This window comes from Trifolium pratense, linkage group LG7 (genome assembly GCF_020283565.1).
Source record: "Trifolium pratense cultivar HEN17-A07 linkage group LG7, ARS_RC_1.1, whole genome shotgun sequence".
Taxonomy (NCBI): Eukaryota; Viridiplantae; Streptophyta; class Magnoliopsida; order Fabales; family Fabaceae; genus Trifolium; species Trifolium pratense.
Genome location: NC_060065.1, coordinates 56,155,774 through 56,172,445, shown reverse-complemented (window position 1 = coordinate 56,172,445; position 16,672 = coordinate 56,155,774). Strand labels below are relative to the sequence as shown.

Sequence of the window (16,672 nt, the reverse complement as noted above, 5' to 3'; positions counted from 1 at the left end):
TTTTAATTTAAAATAAGATATTGATAAATATTATTATGATTTAAATATTTTAATTTTTATTAAGAACATTCTTACAATTTATTTCTTATTTCTTTTCGGCCATTTTTATAAAAAAAAAAGTAATTTATTTTCAAGTTTATTAAATAACTAATATATATTATTATTTCATGAACTTAAAACTAAGTTGTTTATTAAAAAAGAGGCTGAAAGGAGTGTTTAAAAATATTAGTTTAAAATATATTTTGTATTATAATTTACCTCTTATAGCGATACATAGAAAGTAAAAAATTAATATTGAAGTCTTCTTTATATATAAAAAAAATGATTATATGATTGTCGTGATTTTTGTGAATTTAACTCAGTTAATAGTGACATCACATTTTATATGTAGGGGCTAGGGTTTGGACCTGAACACACCACTTATCCACTTTAAGAGATAATTTACCTCTTATAGCGATATATAGAAAGTAAAAAATTAATATTAAAGTCTTCTTTATATATAAAAAATAATGTTTATATGATTGTCGTGATTTCCGTGAGTTTAACTCAGTTGATAGTGACATCACATTTTATATGCAGCGGTCAGAGTTCGGACCTGAACACACCACTTATCCACTTTAAGAATGAAATTTATAGCCACTATACTACTTAACAGAAAGAAGAAAAAAAAAAGATTGCCGTTATAAAAACATAAAAAGTTTTCGTAGACTTAATTCGGTCGGTAAAAACATTATACTATTATACATGCAAAAATTAATATTTGAAACTCGAACATTTCAAATATTCACTTTAATGATAACTTATTAGATTAATAAATTTATTTTATTAATTTTATTGTCCCATATATTTTAAAATAAATTATAATTAATATGTTGTTTTGCTCCAAATAAAATTTGCTTAATTGTTTTTTATGAATACTAACACGGTTGTCCTTAATGTACCAAAAAAAATAGTTGTCCTCGACTAAAATTTTAACTTTTTTTGAATCAACAATTAAAATTTTAACTTGAAACAATAAATAAAAATTAAGTTTTTCCATGAATGAACCTTTACTACGTTTGTTATTATGCCATTTGTCATTGAGTGGCAAAACGAATTCCAGATTCCAGCTCAACACGAAACCGTGTTCCTATTTTATTCCTTAAAAAATATAAACACAAAAATTCGGAAAACAATGTACCTAACCTAACTAAGAAAAAAAAAGAAACAAAACACAAAGTCTTAAATCTCAAAAACCAAAATATAAATACTTAGCCGCGGAATTTCCTGGGAATTTGTTCGAACTGTTGTTGTTGAGGAAGGAAAGGGACATAGTGTTTATCACACGCGCGTATACATACACGCGCACCCTTTTCTCTTTCTCTCTCTAAAGAATTTCTCTCTCTAGACTTTGTCTTCTTCTTTTTTTGAATCTGCAAATCACATAATCAAAGCTTCTTCTATCGTCGTTTTCTATCAATTTTTCAATTCTTCGCCGTCCTTGGCAATGGACGACGACGACATCACTCACCTTCCTTACAGGTTCCTCAATTTTTCTTCTATTTATTCTTTTTAATTCGTATTACATTTTCTTTGTTATTTTCGCCTCAATCATTGTTTTTCATTTCAAGGTTTCAATTTCGCATGCATTCTTGTTTCTTTTGTTTCTTTCTTTAAGCTCTTTTCAATTATCCATGGAAGATGTTTTGAATTCTTGTGATGTAATTAGCTTTCTTAATTTGATATAATTTGAATTAATTTGAAAAATTGGATTACAAGATCTCTATTTAGGTTTAATGGAATTGAAAATTTGAATTATTGTTGTTCATATTGCATGTTTTTATGATTTCTTGTGTTATGTTTCAATGTGACATTTTACAGATTTTGTACTAATTGTTGTATGCATTAATTGATCATGGTGTTTATGTACAGTTCTGGAGTTAATGGTTTCTGTTTTTGTATGTTTATTTTGTCAGGTTTTAGAAAGAAGAAATTGGGGATGAAAGAGAGGTTTGATTTTTCCTAGAGGCAAAAATATTTACTTTTCTCTTGTTGGTAGGTTGTGTGATTGAGCTTGAGCTTGAGGTTTAAGTTGTGACTATCTTGAGCTGATATCTGGAGCTAAGATGGCACGGGGGAGGAGGATTAGGGCAAGGCTGCGGTGGAGTAATCTCTATACATTTGGTTGTCTTCGGCCGAATATTTCTGAGGAGGTGCCTCATCCACTTCAAGGTCCTGGTTACTCAAGAACCGTGTATTGCAACCAGCCTCAAGTACATGAAAGGAGATCTTTATTTTATTGCAAGAATAATATATCAACGACTAAATATAATGCTATCATGTTTTTTCCTAAGGCGCTGTTTGAACAGTTTCGAAGGGTTGCCAACATATATTTCCTTTTGGCTGCTTGTCTCTCTGCATCTCCAATTTCACCTTTCAGCGCGTTGAGCATGATTGCTCCTTTGGTTTTTGTTGTGGGGCTTAGTATGGCAAAGGAAGCATTGGAGGATTCGCGCAGGTTTCTCCAGGACGTTAAGGTTAATCGCCGGAAAGCTAGTCTCCATAGAGGCAATGGTGTTTTTGGTCTTAGGTCATGGCAGAAAATTATGGTTGGGGATATAGTAAAAGTAGAAAAGGACCAATTTTTTCCAGCTGACTTGCTTCTCTTGTCTTCAAGTTATGAGGATGGGATATGCTATGTAGAGACCATGAATTTAGATGGAGAGACAAACTTGAAGTTGAAAAGATCTTTGGAGGCTACCCTGTCCCTTGATAATGATGGAGCTTTTAAGGATTTCACCGGAACAATACGTTGTGAAGACCCGAATCCAAATCTTTACACTTTTGTTGGGAACTTTGAGTACGATCGTCAGGTTTATCCTCTTGATCCTGGTCATATTCTCCTCCGAGATTCAAAGCTTAGGAACACAGAATATGTCTATGGGGTGGTCATTTTCACCGGCCACGACAGCAAAGTCATGCAGAATTCTACAAAATCCCCTTCAAAAAGAAGCACAATAGAGAAAAAGATGGATCATATCATATACACTCTTTTCACTGTCCTTATATTGATATCCTTTATTAGTTCAATAGGATTTGTTGTTAAGACTAAGTACCAGGCCCCAGATTGGTGGTATTTACGGCCCGACGATATTGAATATCAGTATGATCCTAGGAAAATTGGATTGGCTGGGATGAGCCATCTGATCACTGCCCTTATTCTTTATGGATATTTGATACCCATCTCTCTTTATGTTTCAATTGAGATTGTTAAGGTATTACAGGCCACCTTCATTAACCAAGACCTTCAAATGTATGATGAAGATACTGGGACTCCTGCTGAAGCACGAACATCCAATCTGAATGAAGAGTTGGGTCAGGTAGACACCATCCTCTCTGATAAAACTGGCACTTTAACCTGCAATCAGATGGACTTTTTGAAGTGCTCCATTGCTGGTACTTCCTATGGTGTACGTTCCAGTGAAGTTGAACTTGCTGCAGCAAAGCAGATGGCTTCTGATCTTGATGAGGAAGATTCGGATCTCTCTAATTTCCCCATGCAAAAGAAGGGTAATGCGCCGTGGGAAAATGTTAGAAGAGATGAAGAAATTGAACTTGAGACAGTTGTTACTTCTAAGGGTGGTGAGGATCAAAGGCCTTCCATAAAGGGATTTGGTTTTGCTGACAGCCGCCTCATGGATGGCAATTGGTCGAAAGATCCCAATGCTGCTGTCATTCTGTTGTTTTTCCGGATACTAGCAGTCTGCCATACTGCCATTCCCGAGCTTAATGAGGAGAGTGACAGTTGTACTTATGAAGCTGAATCACCTGATGAAGGGGCTTTTCTTGTAGCTGCTAGAGAATTTGGTTTTGAATTTTATAGAAGAACCCAATCAACCGTCGTTGTACGCGAAAGACTTTCTGCTTCAGGACAAGTGGTTGAAAGGTCAGGTGGACATTCATGAAGTCTATTATGCATTTCCTTTTCTTTTTTTTTTTTTGGAATACTTGCTCTGGCTTTTACTTTTTAATCACCATGACATATTTCTTGGCATTTATATCAGCATGTTTGTTTATTTTTGTGTTTTGGTTGAATGATACAGAGAGTATAAAATATTGAATCTACTGGAGTTTACTAGCAAAAGAAAACGTATGTCGGTGATTGTGCGTGATGAGGAGGGAAACATTATTCTTTTATGCAAAGGAGCTGACAGGTTAGCCTACTAATGTGATTTCTGTCTATATATTCTATCATAATCAAGACCTTACATAGGTCTCAACAGCGACATTAAAATCCTCTTCAAGCTTGTGGTGTTTATATTCTACTCGCTTATAGTACTAGCACACTATAGTGTATATAATGGCAACAACTTTCTGCTTCCAGAGAAGAGGCTTGCATTAACACACACACAAGCTGTCATAGTGAGACTTTTAACTTTCCTCTATAAACTTTGACATCCATTATTTTCTGGTTATGCAGTATCATATTTGATCGGTTATCTAAGAATGGAAAGAAGTATTTGGATGCCACTTCTAGGCATTTGAATGAATATGGAGAAGTAGGTTTGAGAACACTAGCCCTGGCTTACAGAAATCTTGATGAACAAGAGTACTCTGATTGGAACGACGAGTTTCAGAAAGCCAAGACAACTGTTGGGCCTGTCAGAGATGCAATGCTTGAGAAGGTATCAGATAGTATGGAAAGAGAGTTGATTCTTGTTGGGGCTACTGCTGTGGAAGACAAGCTGCAGAAAGGGGTAGGCTTTATCATTATTTATGGTCAATATATATTGCTCTGCCTTCTTATATTTTAATCATGTTCAAATTTTTATTTTTCTCAGGTGCCTCAATGCATTGATAAACTTGCTCAAGCTGGTCTAAAGATCTGGGTCTTGACAGGGGATAAGATGGAAACTGCAATCAATATTGGGTATGCTTACTGCAAATTAGTTAACCTCCTAACACTATCTGCATTTCAATTTTAAGTTAGAAGTTACTCAAAACAGCCTCTTTAAATGAGTTTGATGATTGTCTTTTTTCTATGGTGCAGATTTTCATGTAGTTTGCTTCGACAAGGCATGAAGCAAATCTGTATCTCTACTGCAAATTCAGATTCAGTAATCAATGACGGGAAAGAGGTATTCCTTTCACTAAGATTGAGTAGAGAAATTTACTATTTAGACTTGGATTTCATCTGATGTTAGGCATACCCCTCAGGTAATCAAAGACAACATATTGACTCAAATCACCAATGCCTCACAATTGATGAAGCTGGAGAAGGACCCACATGCTGCGTTTGCATTAATTATTGATGGAAAAACTCTAACATATGCTCTAGAAGATGATGTCAAACACCAATTTTTGGCATTAGCTGTTGAGTGTGCATCTGTCATTTGCTGCCGCGTGTCTCCCAAGCAAAAGGCTTTGGTAGGACTTTTTTTTTTTTGCTTTGTATCTTTCTGGTTTCTATTTAATATTTTATACTACATTTCATTAGTTTATCACTATAAATTATGCTACTTACCTAAGTTTTCAAACTCGAGAGTCTAGATAAACTTGTGTACTCTCCGTAGACTCAACTTGTAAAATTGTAAGAGTTTACCTGATATTGAAAAAACTTATATATGTACATGATGTGATATCATAAAAATAACATAATTCAACATTTCAACTTGAGAGTTTAACGACCATGCTACTTACACAATTATTGGAGTAACAATCGTGCACTACTACACACTCTATGTTGATGCTACTGTTTGATCGCGTCTTCATCCCTCAATTTTTTGCATCAGGTAACAAGATTAGTGAAAGAAGGAACTGGGAAGACCACGTTAGCAATAGGTGATGGTGCAAATGATGTCGGCATGATTCAAGAGGCTGACATTGGTGTTGGAATCAGTGGGGTTGAAGGTATGCAGGTCAGTGTCAACTGCCAAGCTCTTTAAACATAATTATGCAACACAAGACTACAACTGCAAATGGTGGATTTAACATTTATGTTTTTCTAGTTGCAACACCGTATACTTCTTAGTTATAAAACAAACCAAATTTTAGTTTCAATACACCTAAGCATTTCAAAAAAAAAAAAACGAATAGGGATAGTGCAGGGAAACCTATCATATTTACATGTTTGGATGCTGGAGCAGATTTCTTGTAAGCCGCTTTTGTGATGTTCTTGTTATCAATATTGACAATGTGATAGAAAAGTAAATCTGCTTTGTTAACCATTCATTTTGGTTTCATATACCATAAAATAATTTTGACTAACTTGTATGCTTCTGGTCAAATTTAGCAAATTTGTATGCTTCTGTTCATGTGAAATAGTGAAAATTGACTAACTTGTTGATTGGAGTTCATGTTCACTTTATCAATCATGAAGAATTATTTAGTTGAAATCTATGATTGGCCTGTATACACTTGTTAATTGTTACTACCATCTCTAAAGTCAAGAAAGCACATGTATTTTCCTATGTGTAAGCATGTAACATATGTGGTAGTTATAGAACTCAAACTGGCAAATTCTTTTCAGGCAGTGATGGCTAGTGACTTTTCCATTGCTCAATTTCGATTTTTGGAGCGGCTTCTGGTAGTCCATGGACACTGGTGTTACAAGCGAATTGCACAAATGGTAATTGGTGTATTCATCTTGATTGTTATTCTCAGATTTTAATGTCTCCCATGCTTGTGCTGCCCTGCAATCCAGTGCAGGGACAGAAATGCATGCAACATTTTTTGCATTTTGTATCTTTTATCCTATATTTCCCCCTCTAAACTGATTTTTTTTGCATTTCAGATATGTTATTTCTTCTACAAAAATATAGCATTTGGCCTCACAATATTCTATTTTGAGGCCTTTGCGGGCTTCTCTGGTCAATCGGTTTATGATGATTGGTACATGATATTGTTTAATGTCGTTCTTACATCGTTGCCAGTCATTTCACTTGGAGTTTTTGAACAAGATGTGCCATCTGAAGTTTGCTTACAGGTTTGTTCTCTTGAAATGCCTTATTGGTTTCATATTTTTATCCATGTTTGTATAACTCAAACTTCTGACATGCTAGTTCTATTATGCAGTTTCCTGCACTATATCAGCAAGGACCCAAAAATTTGTTCTTTGACTGGTATAGAATATTGGGATGGATGGGGAACGGTCTGTACTCTTCCCTTGTCATCTTCTTCCTTGTCATCATCATCTTCTATGACCAAGCATTCCGTCTGAATGGCCAGACTGCAGACATGGCTGCTGTTGGTACCACAATGTTCACCTCCATCATCTGGGCTGTCAACTGCCAGATTGCCTTAACAATGAGCCATTTTACATGGATACAACACCTCTTTGTGTGGGGCAGCATAGCCAGTTGGTACCTCTTTCTCTTATTATATGGCATGCTTTCTCCAGTATATTCCAAGACTGCGTACCAAATATTGGTTGAAGTGCTTGCTCCTGCTCCTATTTATTGGGCAGCAACCATTCTAGTAACTGTTACATGCAATCTTCCTTATCTTGCCCACATATCGTTCCAAAGGTGTTTTAATCCCATGGATCATCACATTATCCAAGAAATCAAGTACTACAAGAAGGACATTGAAGATCAACACATGTGGACGAGGGAGCGGTCTAAAGCAAGACAAGAAACAAAGATTGGTTTCACAGCAAGAGTAGAAGCAAAGATCAGGCAGCTGAAAGGGAGGCTGCAGAAGAAGCAATCTATAACGGGGATTTTGTCCCCATTATGACCGTTACAAAACAATTATTTAATAGGTTTCAATCTTTGTAGGGTTTGCGGGTTGTTTTTTATTTTTGAGCCTCATTCAAATTCTTTTTACATGCTTGTGTTGTTTGTTTAGGGGGGTTGCATTGAAGTCCCTTTCATTAAGGAAAAAAGCATGGGAGCTGTTGTAACATATTTAAGTAGAAAAGCTCACCACATTAGTCAGTTCTGAACGATCAAAGTGTAATTCCCGTATATCAACAGATGATAATATTGAAAAAATGAAAACAGCTACACAGTGTAATTACTTACTAACTAGTGTTATATATTTGTTTGGATGAGTGATAAGAGGAAATGGAGTAGTTTTGATTTTATTCGTTTACTGTTCTCTTTCCATTTTCTATCAATAGTTTATCAAACATTAGCTTGAAATCATTCATAATCATAAATAAACACATTTAGATGTCTATAAACACATTTAACATGCACAAATTTAGTGCATTACCGGAGTTCGAATTTTAGGTGATTGAATTCTTCATTAGATTTTATTTACCTTCATATTGATATCCAGTTTTGTCATCGCCTATCTTCTGCAAGGAATTTGGTGGTTGAGTGAATGAGTTAAAAAGTGAAATGATAGAGGTAAAATACTTGATCTTCACCATTAATGTCATGAAGTTTTTGAATTGTATAAAAAAAAAAGTTTTTGAATTAATTAAAAAAGTATTTTTAAAATATTATGAAGTTTTAAGAAATCGTAGGTAGGGATGATAAAATGAATTCGGCTGGTTAGTTTTAGAGGGGTGAGTTAAAATTTTGAACTTGTCATAAATAGGTTGTCCGCCCCATCTAACCCGCTAAAAAGGGGATGATGATGGGGCAGAGCGGGTTGACCCGGGCCTAATCGTAATAAAAATAAAATTTTTCCACCTTTGTTTATGTATAAGTCACATTTGTTTTTATTCTTATTTGACACAAAGTATTGGAAGAAACTTCTAGATTTTTTAGATTAAGTTGATGTTTCTAATTTTTTTGAATTGATTAACTCGTTAAATTTTTACTTTTGATGTCTGTTTTTTGAAACCATGATGTTAAACATAAAATTATGGAACCTCTAGGCTCTCCCCCTTATAAAAAAAATGAGATACATTAAAATGAATTCATTTGATGAATATTCATAAGATATTCATATTTGATGTATCTCATTGATACATGAGGGTTCCGAATAGCATTCGAGAGGAGCGACCGCGCATGACACTAAAATTTTAGTGGTGTGTTCAAGTCCGAACCCTGACCCATGTATGCTTTAATGTGAAGTTGTTGAAACATACACGACCATAAAATGTGTCTCACCTATATTCTAAGACAATATTTGGGGTCGTGTATGTTTCAAGTGCCTAATGTTTCAAGTGCCTAAGACAATAAAAGAGCCCCAAATATTATGAGCAGACACATTTTATGGTCGTGTATGTTTCAACAACTTCACATGAGTAGAATATAGGTGAATTTCAATACTCTTTATAGAATGTGAGAATCATGGCTCCACTAATTCTCATTAAAGTGTCAATCACTTTTGTCTTTCCGGTTAATTTTCTAATCTTCAACCTTTCCAATCTAAGAAAATTAGAAAACCAAATATAATTAACGCAAAAAATTAAATAAATCATTGTTTGATAGTTGATTAAAGAATTGCTTTGAACATTAAAATATGATATAAATATCATATGTAACACCATATACATTTATTTATGTGTTCTTTTTAACAATTTTCTTTGACAACTTACAAACATTTCAAAAATCCACACCAAAATAAACTGACACTGTCAAATTATGTGATAAAAAATAGCAGATATATTTCAAGTATACAGGAGGATTGATGTTCGAGAGGAGCGACCGTATAAGACACCAAAATTTTAGGGTACCAATTTTTATTTTTACTTAGTGCTTCCATGTATGTGTGTTTATTTTAATGGTGTAATTATATACGCAAATGTTAATTACTATAAGTGGGAAGAATTTGGAGTTCGAACTCTAAAATAATGTCTCCGTAGCTATCAACTGAACTACACGAGACAAAAAGATAAAAACTTATTATACACATAACATCTTAGTAAAAAAAACAAATACATTATATGCATAAAATGATATTGAATCAACTCACCCAAATAATCTGCAAAGGAATGCTTGAAAAAGAACTTGTGCTGTGATCTTTGGCTTGCTCTTCCTGGGAAAACATAAATCAAACATCAATTATGAATTTCACTTTTTAAGGTGATAGTCGAGTACTAGAGCTACGTTCACAAAAACTTATTTTTGTTGTCTTAAATGACTTATTCTAAATATTTATGAAGTATAATAAATTTTTGAATAATAATTTATATAGACTCAATAAATACATATTTTGTCTACATAAAATATTTTTTAATTTAACTAATTTTACATTGCTTCATAACTTAATAACTTTTTATTTAAAATTTAAAAAATTGTCAGGATAGTCCGTTAACCTGTTATAAAATCTAGAAGGTTGAGATTTTTAATTCGCAATGTCTAATTGACCCTAGGCATGACAATATAGGTGAAGACGGATTTTGCCTTTCCCAAACCAAAATTCAAACCCATAAAGATTGGGTTTCTCCAAACTCGTCTCAATTTTTTACGGTATAAAAAGTAGAACCTTAAACTCACATCAAACGGAGTTCGGGTATACCCGCATCATCTCTATATGAACTTGTGTTGAATTTTGATTATTTTTTTTTATTAAAAAAGGAGTAAAATTCGAAAACTATTTTCTTTCGACAATATGATTTTTTAAGCAAAGAATATAAATAGAAAAACAAATTTGTTCAATATATAAGTGAGACGTGTTTGGGGACAAGTTCAGAGTGGAGTTGGATCCTCTCGTGCACTTTGTGTCAAGTCCTCTCTCATTTTTCTAATCCATTAATTGTTGATCAAGAAAGGAAAAAAAGAATAGTGGAGAAGAGAGAGAGAAAAAAAACGGGAATGAGTCGGATAAAAGCAGAAGGAAAAACATGAGAGAAATAATTGGAAAGAATTCAGATCCGTTCAGAGAAGGTATCAACGTCTCAATTATCCATCCCACCTTCGTTTTAAATTCTAAAAAACTCAAACCCAGTCAAATCAGTATTTTTCTGTCAAAATCAAGACGAAACAGACAAATATCCGCCGATATGAATTATATTGTCATGCCTAATTGACCCGCTCCATTTCCACGTAGTTTTTTTTTATTTTATTTTTATTTTTATTTTTTACAGGTTAATAATTATGAGGTGGATTGTGACGGTTGGAATTGACCTTTTTGCCATCCTTACTTGTTGGCTTTTGTGTTAGGAGTAAAATGAAAAGAAAATTACGTTTGAATGCGAAAGCGTGCGTGAGGGGAGAGAGGAGAAACGAGACGAGACGAGAGAACAATCTTTCTCTCGTTCTCTTTCTCTCTCTCTCAACTTCATTTCAGAGAGAGAAAGTGTTTTCCTTTTCCAATTTTACCCCTCACCTTTTCATCATTTCACACTTCTATCCCATTCCTTTCCTCTTCAATTTCTCTTCAGCAACGCCTACTACTTCCAACTCCTTCCGTTTCCAATCCCCAATTTTCAGTTTCTAGGGTTTTACTTCTCTATTCTCAATTCCTAGGGTTTTAACCCGATCCAATGGAACCTCGTATTGGTAACAAGTTCCGTCTTGGCCGCAAAATTGGTAGCGGATCCTTCGGCGAGATCTATCTCGGTATCATTTTTTTCCCTCAATTTTCAAATCTATCAATTATTGTTGATGATGTAGAAATTGATTTTTAGTTTATGCTTTCATTTTAACTTTTAATTTGTTGTTCTATTTAGGTACAAATGTCCAGACAAATGAAGAAGTTGCAATTAAGCTTGTGAGTAATTATGTTATATTCAATTTGGAAATTTTGTACTTTAATTTGGAAATTATGTTACTTTGAATTTGGAATTACACACAATTTGCATGTTTTGTGGTGAAAATTATTCTAGGTAGTAGCTCATTAAGGTGTGTGATTTTTATACTGTTTTTTGCCATGTTTTGTTGGAAAATTGTATACTATGTAGTGTTGTTTATTGTTCAATTTTAATGAGTGTGAAAAGTTGAAATAATTAAGATGTGTTTTATGGAATGTGTGGTGGAGTCTGTAAAGCAAAAATGCTTTTTTGTTTGGATTTTTGTAGAGGAATTAATTAGCCAGAGGTTGCTAATATGTGTGGCTAAGGTTTCCACTTGTGTGTAATTAAATTCATTTATTGCGGATTAGTTCCACAACTCCAAAAGGGTGTTTGGACTTTGGCGGTGTACTCACCGTGGTTTATCGGCTGTTTTTAATCACGGTGATGATAATTGACTGATTGAAGAACCGTGCTGATTTTTGAGGATTAGGGATGTGTTTAATTGATATTTTCTGCTCTCTTATTGCTTTTGGAATCAGGAAAATGTCAAAACTAAGCATCCTCAATTGTTGTATGAATCAAAGTTGTATAAAGTGCTTCAAGGAGGAAGTAATTTCCTATCTTACTCAATTTCTATCTTTCCGGTATCTTTGTTAACCGTATTAGACTAAATGTTACTCAGATTAAATGTTTTTGGTTGGGTACTTTTATTTGGCAGCTGGTATCCCAAATGTGAGATGGTATGGCGTAGAAGGAGAGTACAATATTCTTGTGATGGATTTACTGGGACCTAGTCTTGAGGATTTATTCAGTTTTTGTAGTCGGAAATTGTCTCTTAAAACTGTACTCATGCTTGCTGATCAGATGGTAGGATTTCCTTTATTGCTTCATAACTTTCCTAATTTTCATTCACTTAATTCTTAATTTGGGGAAATCTTGAACTGTTTGCAGATAAATCGAGTTGAATATATTCATTCCAAATCATTTTTACATAGGGACATCAAGCCAGACAACTTCCTCATGGGTTTGGGGAGGCGTGCCAATCAAGTAAATTCTTGGATTAAATTTATTTTTACATAGTTAAATTCGCTCTTTTTCAATTCCTTTTTTTTATCCCTTTCAGTCGTTTCTTGGATTAAATTTATCTTTTTCAAATTTACCTCCTTTGTAGGTTTATGCCATTGACTTTGGTCTTGCTAAAAAATACAGAGACACCTCTACCCATCAGCATATTCCTTACAGGTATCTGTGTCATGTTTATTTAGTTTTTCTGAAGTTATGTGTAATGGCACAGTTGAAACAAGTTTTAACTAGAGGAAATTAGGACTACAATATATATCTTAAAATGCCAAAGTATTGTTTGTTGCATGATTCTAACTATTCACTGGGAGTGGTTTCTAATAAAAGAGCATTTGCTTTAATATTGGGTGGTGGCATTAGGTGGCACCTCTAGTTTGTATTTTATGCAGAAGTGAATTTCTTGTTCTTGTTGTTGGAAGATACAAAAATAATCTATCTTGCTCTAGAGCTTTGAGGTTTAGAATACTATTGATAGACCGTTCACTACCAAACTAGTGTAACAGAGAATTGCTGGAAGAATTTAATGTACCCACTATCGTAATAAGTTATATGAGAATCAATAGGTCTGCACATTCAATCAATCAAGTCTAGATCCTTTTTGTCCCAATTGTGGGCGGGTGCTAGTTTCTATTTCTATAATTCGTGCACAACAAACTGCTGTTAATTATATAACCTCTTTAAGTAACTTCTCTAAAGATTGTTACAAACATTAGAAAGAAAATAATGAAAAACAAGGTATTCCCCGTTGTAGAGAAGATGGAGAGGTCTTTGGTGGTTTATACTTATGTAGGACTACTTGTAAGATGAGTTGAACAGATGGAGGATAGTCTAATAACTAGGACAAGACAAACCATTAGGAGGAATTTAGAGGATCTTTTTTGGATCTAATATGTGAGATAGGGCCTTATGGTGTAAATTGATTCATGGAGTCGATTTCACCTGGTCAAAAAGGCTCAGTTGTTGTGTTATTCATCTTTATCTTTATTTTAGTTTACCTTATTCGTTATTTTATTGAATCACTTTATAATAAGTTTCAATTTATTGATTTAAATGGTACTTGCTTATTCTATTGTAATTCTCAGTAATCAACATACTTGTGGGTTTCCTCTGAATTTCACTTGCTTATAATCCTTTTCAGAGAGAATAAGAATTTGACAGGAACTGCTAGATATGCTAGTATGAATACACATCTTGGAATTGGTATGTTCTCAATGCATCTCTTCATCCAACTCACTTGCCTTTGTATCTATTGTTGGCCATTGATTCTGAACTTTGGGAATGTCTGATCAATATTTATCAGAGCAAAGCCGTAGGGACGACTTAGAATCACTTGGATATGTTCTTATGTACTTTTTGAGAGGAAGGTAATTTTCCTTGCCATTATGTTGTTTATCTTCTATTCTTCTTTATCAACTGCTTTTAAATTAATTATTTACCTGGTATTTCTACAGCCTCCCGTGGCAGGGATTGAAAGCAGGTACTAAAAAGCAGAAGTACGAGAAAATCAGCGAGAAGAAAGTTTCTACTTCTATTGAGGTAAAACTGTATTATAAAATAGGGTCATGCTAACTAGTGCCCGCGGGGCATTAGTTATGGAACTAAAAAGGGAAAGAAAAGAAAAAATTGCATTGAAAAAACAAAAATTTAAACTTTTAAGATGTTGACTTCACAAGTTTCAAGATAATAATACTATCTTTAGTTATCTTAACCAGTGCCACGAGGGCACCGGTTAGCATTTTCCTATAAAATATTATTTTGGCGCATACTATGTTTTAAACTCTTTTATCCTAATAAAATGTGCCTTGCTTTTTTATTAGTCCTTGTGTCGTGGCTACCCCTCAGAATTCGCTTCGTACTTCCATTACTGTCGGTCATTGCGGTTTGATGATAAACCAGATTATGCATATTTGAAAAGGCTTTTTCGCGACCTTTTCATTCGTGAAGGTTTAAGCCTATTTCTCTTCTTATTTATATTTCACTTAAAAATTATTTATATTTCACTTTTAAATTTTAATGCCTTTTATGTGTTTTGGCTGGTGTTCTTTTGTTGCTGCAGGATTCCAGTTTGATTATGTCTTTGATTGGACCATTTTGAAGTATCAGCAATCTCAAATTGCCACTCCTCCTGCACGTGCCATTGTAAGTGGTGATGTGCTATCCGGTGGCTTGAATTATTATGTTGTTTAGGTTAGATTATCTTGCTGAAAGCGACATATTGCAGGGTTCTGGTGCCGGGCCAAGTTCTGGCATACCGCCAGCTGTTGTGACTGCTGATAGACCGGCAGGTATAATTATATTTTCTTTTACTTTTATGACCCTGGTCTATTATTTTATTAAGTGTTTGCCTTCTATGTAGATTTTTTTATTCTTTTCTGTTTTTTCATATATCACAGCTTTTCATTTTTTATGTATTTTTTAATGTGGAAATTTCTGCTTAGTTGGGGAAGAAGGTAGACATGCTGGTTGGTCTTCATCAGATCCTGCTCGTAGAAGAACCTCTGGACCTATTGCAAATGATGGAAACTTATCTCGACAAAAAGCCCCAGTTCCAAGTGACTCAACTGCATCTAAAGAAGTTATGGTGAGTATATTCGGTTATAGGACTGCTTATGACCGAGTTATGTTTTGCAGAAAGCTGAAAGACTGTTATATTTATTCTCATGATTTTCTGTTTTAAGAAAATGATCGGTGTTTCCCATTTATCCAAAACAGAAAAAAATAATGAAGCTACGTTTTTTTTTTTTGCTGTTTCTTCTGGTCATAACTAGAATTATAAATTATTGGCTGTTCCATTTGTCTCTACTGAGTATGTGCACAATTGAAGCATAATATAAGCAACTAATGCAAATATTCTTTGGAAGTGATTTTATTTTAGAAAACATCTAAGCGTTTTGTGCTGTGAATATACTCTAGAGGTCAAAAGAAACTGAATGTGTTTGTACTTTTGGGTTATGATGTCTTGTATGTATTTGCTAGAGGTCAGTTCATGAATTTTGACATTTATGACAGTACCCGCTTGTCACAGCACACCGATTTTTATATTGCAGCTAGTTTTCATGTTATTTTTGACACTTTCTGTATGGTTTATGCAGGTGTCCAGTTCTAGTTTGTTCCGGCCAAGCGGATCTGCAAGGCGAGTAGGTGCTGTTTCAAACAGTCGTGATGCAGTTGTTGGTAGTGAGATTGAACCCCCTCTTCCTCTTGCCAGGGAAGGCAGTCCTGGAGTACTCCTTAAAACCTCTGGAGCACAAAGAAATTCACCTATCACATCATCGGAGCAGAAAGGAACATCTTCTGGCAGAAACACATCGAACATAAAGAATTTTGAGTCAACTCTCCGAGGTATTGAGAGCCTAAGTTTCAATGACGAGAAGGTACAGTATTAGCAGCTGCCACGCTCGGTCACCTTATCTTGTTGGTAAAATTTTAAAAAGTTTCATACTTTTTCATGAACTGCCGAGTGGATTGTTGTCTGTTGTTCATTCTGTTGAGGAAAGCTATACGACAAGTTGGGAATTGTGACCACAAGTATATAAAAAGATGCTTAGGGTGCTGGTTTCCTGACAAAGCTTTACCCATAAAAAGGCTTCTTCTGTTAATACAGTTTACATTTTACTCGCATTGGTTCTACAACTTCAACTTTATACAATCGTTCCCTGCTTCTTATATTCATTTTTTTTTTTTTTTGGTAAATTTATATTCATTCTTTCTTGGTACCTGTTCTTTTAGAGGATAAAATCATATCTGTTTTTTTACTTTCAAGTGGAAAATTTCAGTGATTACCAACTGGCTAAACATCCCGAGTTACAAAATTACGAATATATCAGGAGAGTTAAATGTGAGTTAAGTTAGGGAGCCAGCCAGCGTCTTCTTTCAACCGAATAATGTGTGTACTATCTCGGAAAGCATGCAATCCATGCAACAATAATCTATTGTTAAGGGGTGGGGAGTTCTAAGATACTGTAAGCCAGATGTGAA

General features: G+C 34.4%; 2 protein-coding genes across 3 annotated transcripts; both read left to right on the top strand.

Moving 5' to 3' along the window:
- The first annotated feature begins 973 nt into the window (after positions 1-973).
- LOC123894114 (probable phospholipid-transporting ATPase 4) lies at positions 974-8,073 on the top strand. Of its 2 annotated transcripts, none has more exons than XM_045944009.1 (11): positions 974-1,521; positions 1,956-3,925; positions 4,083-4,193; positions 4,460-4,736; positions 4,821-4,909; positions 5,030-5,117; positions 5,197-5,406; positions 5,772-5,897; positions 6,509-6,607; positions 6,773-6,964; positions 7,054-8,073. In XM_045944009.1, the coding sequence occupies exons 2-11, from the start codon at positions 2,106-2,108 to the stop codon at positions 7,714-7,716; spliced, it is 3,675 nt and encodes a 1,224-aa protein (XP_045799965.1). In that variant the 5' UTR covers positions 974-1,521; positions 1,956-2,105; the 3' UTR covers positions 7,717-8,073. The 2 variants fall into 2 exon arrangements, with proteins under 2 accessions (XP_045799965.1, XP_045799966.1); XM_045944010.1 differs by lacking the exon at positions 974-1,521 and adding an exon at positions 1,542-1,610.
- A 2,978-nt stretch (positions 8,074-11,051) lies between these two features.
- On the top strand, positions 11,052-16,360 carry LOC123894113 (casein kinase 1-like protein 2). Its single transcript, XM_045944008.1, has 14 exons — positions 11,052-11,441; positions 11,552-11,592; positions 12,154-12,223; positions 12,333-12,481; positions 12,566-12,661; positions 12,786-12,856; positions 13,833-13,894; positions 13,995-14,058; positions 14,146-14,230; positions 14,512-14,638; positions 14,751-14,833; positions 14,916-14,979; positions 15,133-15,275; positions 15,787-16,360. The coding sequence occupies exons 1-14, from the start codon at positions 11,366-11,368 to the stop codon at positions 16,078-16,080; spliced, it is 1,425 nt and encodes a 474-aa protein (XP_045799964.1). The 5' UTR covers positions 11,052-11,365; the 3' UTR covers positions 16,081-16,360.
- The last annotated feature ends 312 nt before the right edge of the window (positions 16,361-16,672 follow it).

Coding starts and splice junctions, on each gene's coding strand:
- LOC123894114 (XM_045944009.1), top strand. CDS start 2,106: ATGGCACGGGGGAGGAGGATTAGGGCAAGGCTGCGGTGGAGTAATCTC. Junction 4,194..4,459: donor TTATGCAAAGGAGCTGACAG/GTTAGCCTACTA, acceptor CTGGTTATGCAG/TATCATATTTGATCGGTTAT. Junction 5,118..5,196: donor TAATCAATGACGGGAAAGAG/GTATTCCTTTCA, acceptor CATACCCCTCAG/GTAATCAAAGACAACATATT.
- LOC123894113 (XM_045944008.1), top strand. CDS start 11,366: ATGGAACCTCGTATTGGTAACAAGTTCCGTCTTGGCCGCAAAATTGGT. Junction 11,442..11,551: donor CTTCGGCGAGATCTATCTCG/GTATCATTTTTT, acceptor TGTTCTATTTAG/GTACAAATGTCCAGACAAAT. Junction 13,895..13,994: donor GAATACACATCTTGGAATTG/GTATGTTCTCAA, acceptor AATATTTATCAG/AGCAAAGCCGTAGGGACGAC.